This window comes from Phragmites australis, chromosome 11 (genome assembly GCF_958298935.1).
Source record: "Phragmites australis chromosome 11, lpPhrAust1.1, whole genome shotgun sequence".
NCBI classification, from domain to species: Eukaryota; Viridiplantae; Streptophyta; class Magnoliopsida; order Poales; family Poaceae; genus Phragmites; species Phragmites australis.
In genome coordinates, this window is record NC_084931.1 from 32499223 (window position 1) to 32515138 (window position 15916).

At 42.5% G+C, this 15916-nt stretch overlaps 1 protein-coding gene, 1 non-coding gene and 1 pseudogene across 4 annotated transcripts; 1 reads left to right on the top strand and 2 right to left on the bottom strand.

Annotated features, from left to right (window-relative positions):
* Positions 1-461: 461 nt before the first annotated feature.
* LOC133885964 (small nucleolar RNA Z247) lies at positions 462-601 on the bottom strand. The gene has a single exon (XR_009903295.1). It is a non-coding gene; the product is annotated as a small nucleolar RNA Z247 (small nucleolar RNA).
* Positions 602-2445: 1844 nt separating this feature from the next.
* LOC133885889 (3-deoxy-manno-octulosonate cytidylyltransferase-like) lies at positions 2446-5680 on the bottom strand (annotated as a pseudogene).
* A 6113-nt stretch (positions 5681-11793) lies between these two features.
* LOC133884843 (chromatin modification-related protein eaf-1-like) lies at positions 11794-15136 on the top strand. Of its 3 annotated transcripts, none has more exons than XM_062324415.1 (3): positions 11794-12181; positions 12708-12986; positions 13611-15136. In XM_062324415.1, the coding sequence occupies exons 1-3, from the start codon at positions 12080-12082 to the stop codon at positions 14805-14807; spliced, it is 1578 nt and encodes a 525-aa protein (XP_062180399.1). In that variant the 5' UTR covers positions 11794-12079; the 3' UTR covers positions 14808-15136. The 3 variants fall into 3 exon arrangements, with proteins under 3 accessions (XP_062180399.1, XP_062180400.1, XP_062180401.1); XM_062324416.1 differs by having other exon boundaries at positions 11795-12181; positions 12711-12986; XM_062324417.1 differs by lacking the exon at positions 11794-12181 and adding an exon at positions 12202-12620 and having other exon boundaries at positions 12711-12986.
* Positions 15137-15916: the final 780 nt, after the last annotated feature.

Genomic DNA, 15916 nt, shown 5'->3' on the forward strand with positions numbered 1-15916 from the left:
CAATATGATGTATATTCAAACATGCTCCATTGCTGACTTGAACCTGGTCCCCTCCATTGTACTTCTCTCTCATTGTTAAGCGATCAAGATCACTAGTTATATGGTCTGTTGCACCTGTATCAACATACCAATTAGGGTCAATCTGATATGAGTTCGATGTGGTGGCCATAGCTGCTGAACACCCTTCATCAACTTGATATGCATGATCAAACCGATGCCAACACTTGCTCGCGATATGTCCAGGTTTGTCAAAGATTTGGCAGATTGATCGTGCGTCTCGACCTTGACCAGAAACATTACAGTTGCTGTTGGCATTACAATTTTGCTATTGTTGATTGCCACCATGACCGCGACCACATCCACGGCCACCATTACCTTGATTTCCACGACCTCTACCAAAAAAATTTGCTGATGGAAAACCAATATGCATCTGTGTAACAGAGTTATTCTGTTATAATCTTAATTCATACTTGAGCATTAGAGAATATACTTCTCCAAGTGTGATTGTACCAGATCTTGCAATAATGGAAGTCACTAATGGATCATAATAAAATCCAAGCCCTATGAGCAGATAGGAAATAATTTCTTCCTCTTGTAGAGGTTGTCCCACATCAGCTAGAGTATCTGTCAGATTCTTCAGTTTTCAATAGTAATATGACGCTAACAAATCTTTCTTCTTTAGATTTACAAGTTGCATTCTTATCTGAACAATTCTGGCCCTTGATTGCGAGGAGAACATTGTGAAAAGAGATTCCCATGCTTCTTGAGCCGTATTGGCAAACATTACATGAGATAACATCTCTTCTGTAAGAGATGAAAATATGTCACTCAGTACCGATTGATCTTGATTGTACCATAAAGTATATGCTGTATTTTCAACTTGGCTGATTTTGTTGCTGTTCGATCTAAGCAGCAATGAACTTCAATGGTGGTGGAGTTGATCCATCAATGTGACCGAGAAGATTGTCACTTCGAAGATAAGGAAGGAACTGAGCCCTCCAGAGCATATAATTGTCCTTCCCGAGCTTGATGGTGATGGCATGGCTCATTGGCACCATGGCTGCAATATTGATCGCAGCGGAGGAAGACGACACTGCAGTGGTAGCAGTTGAAGGAGGAGATTAGTTGGAAGAATTGGACAGTGAACTCGACATGGCTCTGGTACTATGTAAAAAAACAAATTGCTTTTGAATTCACAGTACAATTTACATGGGGTTCTTGACTATTTATATTGTCAGACATGAACAGATACAAACAAACTATATTTTGCTGAGTCCGGATAGGTATAGAATCGTAACAATACAAAATTTCTATATATAGATACAATTTTGATTCTATTCCTAAACAAGAGATCTAATTCCATCTCTTAACATGCCGTTCTTGCAGACAGATTAGCAATGCGATCGCCATCGATCGGTAGCAAAATGCTTCACGTCCGTGTGAAATCATAGCCCCTCATGGTCTCGCCACTGCACCATTCGATGCGACGCTCTAAATTGGCGGCTGTGACGGGTGGCAAAGCAGCAAAACCCATACTGTCGTGCAGGCTAGTGGGCATGCACTGGATAGAGATTTGAAGGCCGCTAGCCCACGGAGTCGGGCTATTCTTTGCATGCATTATGATGTGATCACGGGCCACTAATTCACTCGCTCTATATATAAAACCGCGTTGGTGATCATCAAGAGCAATTGATCCCATCGCAATTTATAGGTTGCACACACACAGCCAACGCCAGCAGCCTATCGGTGCACCCTGAAACAAAGGAGATGGGGCCTCGCGTTCACCTAGCCTGCCTTCTCGTGCTCGCCGTGCTCGTTGGCTCGGGGCCTTTAGTGGCAACATCACTGGCGCGCGCGGTCGGCGACAGCCACCGGCCGCGTGAGCTTCTTCATGCGCCGGCGCCGCTTGTAGCTTGGGCAGACGGCTGGGGGAATTGGGCAAGGGCGATGCCGGAGGGCAACGGCGGGAACGGCAAGAGAGAAGTCCCGGGCGGGCCTGACCCGCAGCACCACTGAAATTGACACGAATAGTAGGGCTTGTTTCGACATTCCTGCTTAATTTCATCTGGTTCCCCACTTGCATCGCTTGTTAATTATCATAATAGCTTACTTGAGGGTCCTGTTCTAAAGACAAAATAACCATGGACACGGCATTCCATACAAGTATCCAGGATAGTGCGAAGTTCTATCTCACGAGTCACGACTCACAACATGGATGTACTTTTAGCCTTTTATTACATATATTACATTGCTCAATTGCTTCATTTCCAGAAACCAGTCTTTTCACTGAACAGAAGACCGAAAGTTCTACTGACTCCTGAAGTACACATACAAACCACCTGTGTGCTGATTGCTGAGTTATGTAACAGTGAAAATAAGCATGTGCTATTATTCAAGATTTAGCAAGCACAAACTTGAGGAACTGATTGAAACATGACAAATATCTGGCAATTACACTAACTAAACCTAGGATATTTGGCCATTTCACGAAACGTTACGTCATACAAACATAAATACAAGGACATGAGGGTCCCAAAAAAAATTCAGAGACATGCACATACAAACTGCAAACCGAACAGCTAAACAGCATTCCTAACTGACCAACTCAACAGCTTACGTCATGCTATCTTCAGAAAATAATGTACCACAACCCAGAGTCCCCAACTAAGTTTACGCTGATTTCAATCCAAATCACAGCCTTTCTCTCCATTTGCTACTGAATGCTCGCTCACATCAATGCTTCTATTTTCTCAACATCCTCAGGTGCATCCACACCATGGGCATCATGGTCCACTTTGATTACCTACAATTAAGGAAAGAAAACGAAACTCCATTCAGCAATGTAGGATATAAACTATAGAGTATAGACTGTAAGTTTGTCACAGGGTATCCACTGTATAAAGGGATATGATACTGAACACGTTGAATATATACTAGCAATTACCTACTTAACTAAAATAATATCAAGCCAGACAAGTTCATCATGGTGTTCGAGAAAAAAAAGTTCAACATGCAAAATCTGCAGCGGAGCAATAACAAACGGGCACTGTCTATCTCGTAAGTTGCTTCAGGTCCTCCTCCAACTGTAACGGAGTTGGTGGAAGTTCTGGATAGATATTCAAAAACTTCAAATCGAAGCCCTGTATGAGAAATAGTCAGTTAATTAGTCAAATTGTGGTGCATCACAGACTACAGGTTTAATTACAAAATATAATGAAGCAAACACAAACAATTATAAACATAAGATTGATAAGATACCGCAATTCCAAGATGAAGAAGATATGGATATCTAGGATTGACTTTCCCTGATCTGAAATGTTCGAAGTTAGAATATCGCATCTGAAAATATGGTTGATGGAAGAGTTAAAAAAACATTATTGTCTCACTTACTACATGGGATCAGCCCCCTTGAGAAGTATATTGCATAGCCCTGATTATCCACAACACATTTCACTCGATTTGTATCGAATGCATCTTCATGTTTCAATGAAGTAACAGCTGTGCTGAAGACTGCATCAGGAGCCCGCTGCAAGCCAAATTGGAAGTGCAAAAAAAACAAGGTCAGTTAAAAAAGAGATTTGCAAAGGTACCGGGTGATAAGGAGTACATGGTAGGGGGAAATGTGTAGTATCCAACATAATTAGAAAGATAAAGACATAACTTTCCGGAGTATGCTTTTTAAAAAAAGATTTAGTCCCTAACTACAAAAGCTAAGAACCATTTTATTTAATTGAAGAAAAGTCCAAGAAACATCAAGATAGTGTCACATAAGTAACCACCTGCAGAGCCATAACTACACCATCTATTATCTCTGGTTCAATAAGAGGCTCATCTCCTTGAATATTGACGACAATATCATAATGTTTTTTGAGCTTTTTAAGTGCCTCACAGCAGCGTTCAGATCCTAAATTGTCAAACATATGCCAATAAACACATACAGTAGTTTACCAAGTAATCATGCGAAGATAGCATAACTACAAAACAATAGAATCAGTACCATTTTTGCATGATTCTGATATCATTATAACATCAGCTCCAAATCCTCTACAACATTCTGCAATTCTCTCATCATCCGTTGCCACGCCTAAGAAAAAAAGAGCAGAAAAACTGTGAGCACGACGAACAAATGAAACCAAGTATAAGATCATCTTAAGATTTGCCATCTTGGCCTTACCAACATGGTCCGGAGAAGAAGCCAACATAACTCTTTCCCATGTTCTCTGTAAATGTGAAGTGTAAAATCTTTGAACTGATAAAAAAATAAAACCAAAATTGCAATAATGTTTAGAAATACCTAGTTCTATACAACAACAACAACAACAAAGCCTTTCAGTCCCAAACAAGTTGGGGTAAGCTAGAGATGAAACCCATAAGATCTTGCAAGTCTAGTCATGGCTCTGGCACGTGGATAGCTAACTTCCACGCACCCCTATCCATAGCTAGTTCTTTGGTGATATTCCAATCTTTCAGATCTCTCTTTACAGACTCCTCCCATGTCAAGTTTGGTCTACCTCAACCTCTCTTGAGTCAACATATACTACTGTAGGAGGCTAGGAGCTACAGAGATTGATCCACTAACCAAGTAGAAAAGAAAATAACACTGGCTAAAACTGAAACCTATACACTAACCAAGTAGAAAATAACACTGTTTCCAAATCCATCAATCAAATAGAAATTCATTTGAAGTCACCCACAATGAAATCAGGAGCTTAACCTGTAACTGAAAACATATGGTCATATTAATGGCCAGTACAGCATTAGGTCAAGTACATTCTAGTCATTGGGCTCTCACATGAAAACCCTTTCCGAAAGGATCAAATGAACACATATATTAGTGAACAATAGTACCAAATGAATACTGGACAAGTGGACATTTCGCCAATTAAAAAAGCAGAAAAGGCACTATAATACGATAATCTATAACTCATTTTTTCACCAGGAACACAGATAACAAAGTAATCAGCTTGGCCACAAGGAATCCACTATTTGAACTAGATTACATTGAGTCACCCAGTTTCATCTTACTCCAACCAGGGTAAACACCACACTACAGCAGCTTCCTATAAGTTCACCCTAGTGGCTGAATTGAGAAACAATTTGCACTATGAAGTATAAGGTCTGGACAACATCAAAATCCACAGCACCATCGTTCCACCTAAACCTGGTATATCAACAGACTGGCAATGGTATAGTACTATAGTATAGGTAACCAGAAAAAGAAAAACATCTTGCAATCTCACTGTACCGTCATGCGCTTCAACCCAACTCCAGACGAATAAACAACATAATTCAAGCTCCTCTCAGAATCCCCACCGCGAGCTTCCATTACAATTCTTCCATTTGAATTACTACCGTAAGCTTCCACTCGCTCTCAGAGTCAGATCCAGTGAGTCAGTGCCGACGCGGGAATCGCAACCGCGCCGCACTATACGATAACACAAGCAGGAGAGTGCGCGAGGCGTACCTGGATCATGGGCTTGCCGAGGATGTGCGCGAGCGGCTTGCCCTCGAAGCGGGAGGAGGCGAACCGCGCGGGTATGATGCCCACCGCCCGACCGCGGCGCTGAGCACCAGCCCGTGGACTATCCACGCGCGGCCACCCGAAGCCGACGAGTACGACGAGGAGTCCGAGGACGACGCGCAGATCGGCATTGCGGCGTCGGCACGGTCGGCTGGATCCGCGCGGCGCGCACTAGATAGACACTGACATGACACACTGTACGAGCGTACGACAGCCAAGGCCCCAAACGTGCGGCCCGGGTAGAAACAACTGGGCTTGAATTGGCCTAGCCGAAATGGCTCAGATGCAGCAAGGATTTTTATGGTCCAGCCCGCGTGATTCCATTTTTTAAGGTAAAATCTAAAAAATGCATAGGCATGTTTTAGTCTTATAACATATATACCTGTTTTGCCCCTAAAAGCATATAAAATTGTTTTCTAGTTTGAAACAATTTGCTTTTTTGAAAGCTGCTTGCAGTAAAATTGTTCATAAATTATTCTTTTTTATTAAAAATATGTAGTAGCTAGATCTAATATTGTCTTTGAATGGTTCTAATTGGTTCACAAAATTTGTTGAATACCCGATCTGAATTGCATTAAACTGTTTCTTAAATTGCTCATAGATTCATTCTAATTTATTTTAAATTTTCACAAAATTGCTTACATAACTGCATTTAGAGGCAGACGAACAAATGGATTTTTTATCAACTGTTTTCTCTGTTTTTTTTTTGTCACGTATTGAAGTTGGTTATAAATAAATGTTGTAAGTTCATATGTAAAAAATAAAAATAGAATAAAATGCTCATATTCAGATTTTTTTTTACTAAAAAAAGATATGCATGTCATAAGTCTAAAACATGCCCGTGTAACTTTTAGATGTGTCCTTTTTTTAATAAGAGAAATATATTTCATCTAGGTAATGTAAGATTTCAGTACTAGGCTGCTACCATCACACAAACCATGATGTGAATATAAATGAATAAACATGCGACCAATATAGTTTGGATGAAAGAAATTATTAGACACAAATCCTATTACTAAATCTATGTTTATGGTTGGTAAAGATATGCATAACTGTAGAGTCCAAGGTACGGCATGCAAGGCACATTATGTGTTTGTCCTCTTCACTTAGCTGTGGTAGTGCGCAGAAGCAGAACCAATATGTGCCTCTGTATAGAACCTGCATGTAAAATTTAATTAGTGTTTTGTCAAATACAATATTATTTCTATTGAACCATAAAGCCCAACAAAATACAGCAGCCCCCAACAACAATCGTCCTTTTAATCTTGTTACCACCCCAATAAGCCAGTCAGCAAACATGTTTCTTATGCTACTAGGTGGGTCTAAAATAAAGGCAATATGGAATGTCCTCCAAATAAACTTAGCCAAGTGGCAGTGAAAAAAAGAAGCCTAATAGTTTTATTATTGCTAAAAAATAACAAAATTTACATTCCAATTCCTCCTTGCTAAGTTATCTTTAATTAAAATAACACCCTTCTTCGAATACCACATAAAAACTTTGATTGGCAGTTTTAGTTTCTAAAGTACTCTATTTGCATGTATATAACCATTGTTTAAAAGACATTTGTATATCGATTGGATTGAGAAATGTCCATCTTGATGTAAACTTCATTTGAATATATCTTTACTATCATTAAGCTGGATATTTGCAACTCTTGTTACAAGATGATGCCATTCCAAAAGCTTGTTCCCAACAATAGCTCTACAGAAAAAGATATTTAGAGGAACATTATTTAACAATGTGGCAGCACAAAAAGAGCGAGGTGAGTGACGCCCTCCGTGGTTCTCTTCCCTTCCCTTCCCTTCCCCCTTTCCCGATTCCGCCTCCCTTCGAGTGGTCCGTGATTCCTCGCTTTGATGCGATGTGGTTCTGATTTGGGGAGGTTTTTGTGTGTGTGGGCGCCAAGGAGCAGGTGGTCGATCGGTCCAGCTTCGAGCTCGGTTTGTCCATCTGAGTTGGGTCACAACTATGGTGCCGGTGATTAAGATGTGCCATTCTTGGATTTACTTGCCGCAGTTCTTGATTGAAGTCCTTGCTGTTCTCTTATGGTGATCCAGATGCGTATGGGTTTAATTAATCACTTGCTTTTCTGTCATTTTCTGTTGGTCTCTCCCCTTGTGTTCTTACCGCCATTGTCCATCTTCTGTTCAGGACACTCGAGGGCGCAAAGGTTTAGCAGCTTGTTCGCAGCATTTCCCGCGAAGAATGACGACAGGCAGGATTGCAGCCGCAGGGTCGCGATTCTCTGAACGGACAGCAGATTCGGGCTTGGGCTGAAGTTAGAGGATCTCAATCTAGAAACAAAGACGGCATCCTAGGGTTTTTTCTCCACGTCCCGGTTGTCGAGAAAAAGGCTACGAGACATGCAGCAGGGCGAAGCTGAATGTTCGGCCCAAGCTGCAAGGCCGTGGCCCGCTCCACCTTTGATCGGAGTTTCGAATTTGGCTCCAGAAAATTCACGTGGTCATCGCCATGCGTGGATCTAGCCGCTGTCACCGCCGGTGACCGGGTCGTCGTCGAAGTCGGTACGGTTAGTGGCTTAGTGCGCCGTCGAAGTCGAACGTTGTCGAGGTTCAGACGGCCGCTTCTTCATCGATGACGAGGCAGAAATTGGCGAGTCCGAGCGTCGTAGTCAAGGCACAACGATCGACGCTGAAGCCAATGCATCGCCAAGCGTTCTTGTTGGCGAAACCTGTGGCGGTGGTAGAGGCCCCCGCCATGGCCGACCTTGAACCTGTGTTCGCTGAACGATCGCATCCACAATCCGCCTAGCCAACGAACCATGCCGCTTGGATCCTGCTGACACCGGGGATTAGCTTACCTTCACCGGAGAAGAGCACAACTCGGTTTCCGCCGCCTGCAAGTCAGCCATGGTGAAGCCCGGCCGCCTCCTTCGCCCAATGAACCAACTCCGGCGTGGAAATTGATTCAGTCTCACTCCCACCATCCTCCGAGTAGGAATCGTCTCAACATCACTCAAAGCCCAGAAGCGTGATCCACTTCTAGGCTTAAAGACAGTACATGATTCTGACTCCATCTGATCCTCGTCCATCACCTCTTCCCTCGAACGACCAGAAGAGTTACTTGCCGAGAACAGGCTGTTAACCCGGTGGTACAGCGTCGGTTTGCTCCGTGGCTACGAGCATTCCAACCCCAAGCTCGACGCTTGTCTCACTCGGATACACACGTGCACGTTTGATAGTATTGTATGTTCTCGCGTATTAAAAGCCCCGAGCCTCTCAATTTATTCTTAACGTGTGTATGAATATGCGTATACACGCGTACGCATATATACAATGTAATGAGTATGAAGTGGGTGAGTAGTGTATGTCTATATTAGTTAGGTAATAAAAACAAGAGTTACGTTACTTGCTGTTCCTCTCTTCAGTTCTTCGGTACACAGTGCGAGCGCTGTTTTTTAATCGACTAAAGTACGTCGATTCCCTATAATTTTTCTCTATAATTACGTGTTTGTTCAACCTGAAGTTATGAACGTACGATAAAGTAGAGGAGACGAACTCAAACTGGCACGTTGAACGTTACGCAATAACGTGTAGCGTAGGGAAACGCATAAGAAAGTTGGGGGTGCATTTCGCGTGATCGAGTCTCAGTGACAATGTCAACAACCCTGTCATCGAAGCAATGTTAGTTTGATTCTGCATCGGCGTCGTAGCTTAAACACGGCGTTGACTCGCTGCACGCGGGCAGGGATCGTACGTGTGAACATAAATAGGATCGCACATCGTAGCGGGCCATGCGGTCCACGCGAACTCATGTCGTACGTTATAGATAGCCAAATTATTAAATATGGTTCACGTGACGTGAGCAATCAAAAGATCCGATCTTTTTCTGAAACCTCTTATCGGGAATTACTAGAAGAACGCGTCCAGCTCCAAGTATGTATCTTCACTCTGGACCCAGAATCATATCATTCATTTCGCGCGACAAGGTTACACACAAAGGGTTCTCTTAACGAAGCATAACCTAATGAAAATACAATTAATAGTATAGAGATCAGAAATGTCCAATCCAGAATCCCTCGAAAAGTGATCACAAACAGAGATAATTAAACACTTCTTTTTTAATTGCTGTTTCGTACGTTTCGAATGGCTAATAGTCTAGTAGCATCGTATATTTATCAACTGTGAAGATGCTTAGTAACTAGTTTCGGAATCTTAGTAAAAATATGAAATGCTATATAATGGTAGTAGTAGCCGCATTTTGTTAGACGTTATGGCTACGTAGGAACCACATTATTTTTAACAAGAAGAAATATGTCTTATTTGTAGATTATTTTTACTTGTGCATACTAGTTTCGTTTATGGTCCGTATTACATTGACAGGATCATTGCGTGATGATTACTATGGTGTGTACAAGATTGGAGTGAGCGACCAGGAACTATTTACTTGATTTGGATGACAGTCTAGACTTCGTATCCAAACTTAAATATAATAATTTCTGTAAAGGAGACGTGTTCTTTTAGTCGGTCTTTCCCTTTTATAGGTACCATGTAACTTCTAGCTTCTTTTGTGTTATTTAGTGTGTAACTGTGTGTATCAAAAATATAGAGAGTATGAGTAAAATTTTATACAATTATATCAACTTAATATAACAATAAAAGTTAATAAAACATTTAAAAAAAGTCACAGGCATCGCCATTGTCCAACTTGTAATCAGAATATACATGCATGGCTACGCTTTAGCCTGAACAGTGAACACAAACTGGCTTCCGGTTCCGTCGATTCCCTGTGGCGCACATGTTTTTCGATGGGCGGCGACGAACACCGTGGATGAAAGGGATCAACGGGGCATCACCAGCCGCTTGGTTTTTGTATTCGCGTGTCCGCTCAACGGAGACCACCAGATTTCATGTGGCAGGGACGTCGCGTGACCCGTGACCACTCACCAACCCCGTTTCTTATTCTCCGAGCCCAGGTCAGCGTGACACCTCCCACTTCCAGATTCGCCTCCTCCATGTCTATCCGCAGAGCCAGTCACCATGGCGTCCCATTCGATTCGCTCGCGCCACATGTACGGTCGGTGGTGCGTAGCTGTCTTGGTCTTGGCACCCTCCAGAACGCAAGACAAACTTTTCCTGTGGTGCTGCTGCGTACGCAGCGTTGCGACAGGAAATCAACGTCTGAGATTTGAAAAGGGCAAACCAGAAAATTATTAAATGAGGTGCAGTATCTTAGTCCATCATTGAGCACAAGTTGAATTTTGATAAGCAACGAGAGATGGGATTGACTTGTCAATTGGGCTTTCCTTTCTGCCAACTTGTCAATAGATTTTGCTTGCTTATTTCGAACGCATATGATGCATTTACATCTCGCACCTGTCAACAGTTCAAGCTGGTTTAGAGTTCGATCGACTCTTTACAGCTGTGGGATCAAACGATCAACGTCCACCTGACAACGATGCGTGCCCCGCTCGGCTTGCGTCTAAGTGAGAGTGCGTTTAACTATCCGTATATGTGGTTTCAATATCTCTTAATGGGTATAAATATATGGTCTTGATTTGACCTGGTTCTGTAATCTAGCCTAACATATGTATGTTTTTGCAAACAAGCTCACTTATCAATAAAAAAAATCATACTTATACGATTAATTAATCATAATCTCAAATCTTATATTCGTTCATACAGTTTTAAATTTAATTAACTAAATAAAAATTTAACTCAACTTGTCCAAACAGATACAACTAAACAAACACTTTTATTTTTAACAAATAACCCTATTCAACCTGCTTCTCTCAATCTATTTATACAACGCAACTTTACAAAATCTCATCTGTAAAATCAAACACACCACTGGTAGCCAGCGATCCACGTTCGTCCCAGGAACATCGACCACGGCCACGTATGACACAATCACGCCTCGCGTGCTGTGCAATAAATGATCTCTTTGGTAGAGTCTTAGATTCAAAACTATATATTTCAAGATCTAAATAATTATAAAGTTATTAGTATATTCAGATCTTTAGGTGAGCTATTTATTTTTATTTTATTATAGAAGTACAGATTTAAAACATCTTATTTTTTAAGATTAAAACATCTTATTTTAATCTAAAAATTTAAAATCTAACGTAAAGCTCGAGCTGAAGCGCATTGACCCGCGCGGATCACGAGCAACCCAACGGCACCGCACCGCACCGCACCCGCTTGTGGTCTGTACCAAACCAACCCAAACGGCGAGCGAGTCTGACCCGGCGGGCAGGCACGCGTCCGCGCCGTGCCCCTCGCTCCTTTTCCCCACCACCACCCCGTATTTATTCCGTGCTCCTCCGTCCCGTCCCGGAACGGAACTCGCCAGGCCAGTTGCCGCCCCTCGCTTTTCTCCGCTTTTTTTAAACTCCTCTTTAGCTTTTACTCCTCTTTTCTCTTCGCTTCCACTCCTCCCCACCCACGCCTTCTCCTCCTCCCGCTCCCTTTCCTCGTCGCCTCCCTTCCCTTCCCTTGCGTTCTCTGACCCACGCAGTCGCAGAAGCCCACCCGGAGCAACGAAACCGTAGCCCCGCCGCAGCCGCACCGACGCCCCTGATCGCTGCAGCTCCCCTCATGGCGTCCCCGGCACGGCCAGCCGCTGTCTCCGTCTCCGGCGCCTTCGGCCTCTCGCCCGACCCCAAGCGGTGCTCCTTCGACCAGCCGCTCCGACGAGAGGTACCCGCCTTCGATCTGCGCGAGATCTCCGCGCCTCATGCTGTCTGGGCTTGGGAGTAGGTGCCCTAACCGAGTGGTTTCGTGTGTGCGTGGTGTGCAAGTAGGGACGGTGGGTCGTTGGGGGGGGGGGCAGCTTGCTGCCTCGTTCTGATTTGTGTGAGCGGCTGCGATTACCGTCTGTTGCTTGTGTGTTTCTGCGGATTTGGAAGCTCGTTGACCGCTCTTGCAGTGTAGGCTTTGGACATGCTTGGTTGTGCTGTTGCCGTTCTGGCCGATTTGAGTAAAACGAATGGATAAACGAACCTGTTTCAAGTTCTGTGAGGAGATTTCACGTTAGTTTTGGATGACTAGTCCGATTTATGGGTGTTTCGGTACGATTAGGGTACCATGGCTCGAGGTGCAGGCTGTTTGCAGCTAACGTTGGGCGATTTATCCTTAGGTGCCTGACGCAGTGATGCTCCTTCATATTTTTAACTACTATGTTCATTGTCTGTGGTCTTACTATTTTTTTTATTCCTCAATGAAGCAGGATTTTCAGGAGAACAGATTTCTGATGTCATTTGTTAATTTCCATGAGCAAGAAAAAATTTCTAAAGGAATCATAACAGAAGCTATTGAGAATTGCATGAAGAAACAAGCAGATAACTTGTTGAATTCACTGGAGGTCATAAGTGGTAGGCTGTCGCAATTGGAGTTATATTGCTACAAGCTGGAAAGGTCCATTGGAGAATTACGAAGTGACGTGATGGATTATCATGGCGAAGCAAATCTTAATTTCCATTGCCTTGAAAAGCATGTGAAAGAGGTATATGTTATTTTACATTGAAATATCCAAATCCTTTGCTTTTTGTATTTTAACTCTTTAGTATGATGCACTAGCTCTCTGAAGTATTATCACCATGAACTGTGAACATTTAATGTTTGTTTTCAGATTTTGTTGTAAATAGGTTTTGTTTCTTGCTCTTGATAGACTAAAGTTCAGGCAGTAATTAGCCATATGTTAAAAGATAGTGTTGATTTGTGGTTGAACAGGGCAAAGTGCATGTAATGAATGGAGGGCTTTTTCCCCAACTAAATTATGGTGAAAAATGAGATGTTTTCAGTTTAAACATTAGATATTTGCAAACTATATCAGTTTCTGTAAACATAAGCTTCATAAATCTGCGGGAATTTCTCAGGCATATACTACTTGCCTGGGACTTTCAAAGAGCTTATGTTAATAACCTAGTCTTAGGTGCTGCTCCTGCACAGTGGTGCATCAAAATCAGTATGGGCTTCTTTATGCTTCAATAGCAACCCATTATCGGCTTAACTGTGCATAGATTAGTTAAACTAAGATGCTGCACTTCCATATTGTATTTGGACGATTGTTTGGCCAATTATTATTTTTAAGAGCACCACTCATAATTGGACCTACTTTCATGGCCAGGTTCAGAAATCTGTGCAGGTTCTTCAGGATAAGCAAGAGCTTGCTGAAACTCAGAAGGAATTGAGCAAACTTCAAATAGTGCATGAGGACTCTTCACAAAAGAGTGAAGGTACCGCCCCATCAATTCTTATGACAAGAGAAAATGAACTTACCCTTGTGCCAATGCACCAAGTAAATGCTGTTCAGTCTCCTGCTATGCAATTCCAAAGTTGCAATGGCCTTATTCTACAGCAACTGGTGCCAGTCTCTTTGAGTGCCCCAAAAGACCAGCAGCGCTCGAACCAAACAACCATGTACTGTATGCAAGGCCAAAGTCATCTGGAGCACAGACAGGCCCAACCATTGCAAGCTGGAGCTCAATCTGTGCAGTCACAAACCCAGAACCCTCAGCCACAGACTGTAGTTGAGATACCTCAGATAACTAGTCAGGCACCAGAGTTCTATTTTCAACCTCAGCAGCAATGGCCACATCAAACAGTTCAGCACGTTCAATCCCAGGCAAGGCAACCACAACCACAGGTGGTACAACAGCAGCAGTACAACAATATTCAGCAAGTTCCAGCACAGGTGGTTCAGCTGCAAACATCTTCTCCACAGGCTCATAGCGCACCTCAGGTCACACTGGTATATCCTCCATATGGATCTCATCAGCCTGCAAACACCGAGGCACACACAAGGGGCATGGTTGTGCAGCCTTCATACTCAACAATTTCCTCAGCCCAGCGGCATCATGAAGTTGCTCCTGTTTATGTGCAAAGCAGCGCAATTTCTGTTCCATTTGCAGAGCACCGTCAGCAGCCGCATCAACTTCATCCACTCAGCAATAGCTCATTCGGACCTCAACAAACCAAGGTTGGTCCATGTGGTGTTGCAGCATATACGGTACAAGGGAGTGCACAAAACTACAACACTGCTTATGGTAGCCCGTCCAGCAATCCTGCCACTGTTTTTGCTGTCCTTAATCAACAAGCGCATGCCAGTGCTCCGATGGTGCTTCATCATTTAGGACCTCAGACTGTGCAAAATCATCCGGTAGACATAGTCGAAAAGGCTGCTCGAATGGGTTACTCAAAGGATCAAGTTGATAGCATGGTGCTCTGTATGGCGACTGCCAGCCAGCCTGTAGAATTCAACCCCATGCATGACAGGCTGAGCTCTATTAGCAATGGGGTGGCTGCACAGGCATGGTCTGGGTAGTCAAGAATGAACAACTCGGCATCAAATCACTTCATGCGCTCTCGTGACTTGCTTTGTGTGATATATTATGGTATCTTATTATCATCGGAATCTCTTCGGGTATTTCCTCTGGCATCTTTTTATCAGCCAGCAGATTGGTACATATCCTCCAGCTTATTTTTTTTCGCCTGGAGGATCGCGATGAAATAAGACCGTTAGGTTAGTAAAATGATGATTGTTGGCATGTGTCCTACCTTTTAATGGACATATATGCTTGTAATGTGTTGTGGACTTGCATACGCATGTTTGCGATATAAAGAAGTGATAAATTTGTTGGTTTTCACAGAAAACCCTGTTGTGATTTGCATATGCATGTTTGTGATATAAAGTTGTGATAAAAATTTCAACAAAAAAAGCTTTATTATCTCTTATCTTTGTAACAAGGAGATACAACAACATAAAAGTTTGTTCTTGTCTATGCACTATCAAGATACACACAACCTGAAAGATAAGAACGAACACTACAAAACATAATCAAAAACAAAACTCATTTGCTGGGGTAGCTCGGAGCTGGCAGTATTATTATAAAGGGTTCATGATCCGAAGCCTAGAATCTCATCCACGTCCGGTGAAGAGCTTTCTGATCACCTGCTCCAGTCGTATACATGCTACCGCTACCACTTTTTGAGAGTTCGTATGCTAAAGCCCACATCAAGTATGAAGCCAGTATGTTCATGTATATATAACATACGAAGGAGATGTAATTTTTCGCTTGTTAAAAATAATATCATTTTTACATAGCCATAGTGATCAGGATAACATCACTGCTCCAATCACTATAAGTGCTTTTAATATATTATTAAGGCATCGTAACTAGTTTCCTATCGTATGAGATATGATACGGGATTGGTGAAGTTTTATAGCAGTCTAGATGATGAACCATGCCAAACGAATTGACATTCAAAGAAGAGATGATTAATTGTCTTCTTTTTTTTTTTACAAAAGCAACACTTCTGACTCCATTTCTATTTTATTTTTATTAGGTTATCCTTGGTTAGCAAAACTCCTCGTTGGAGATAACAGAGGAAGATTTTGATTCTAGTGGATATTTTCAACTTCCATATATTTTT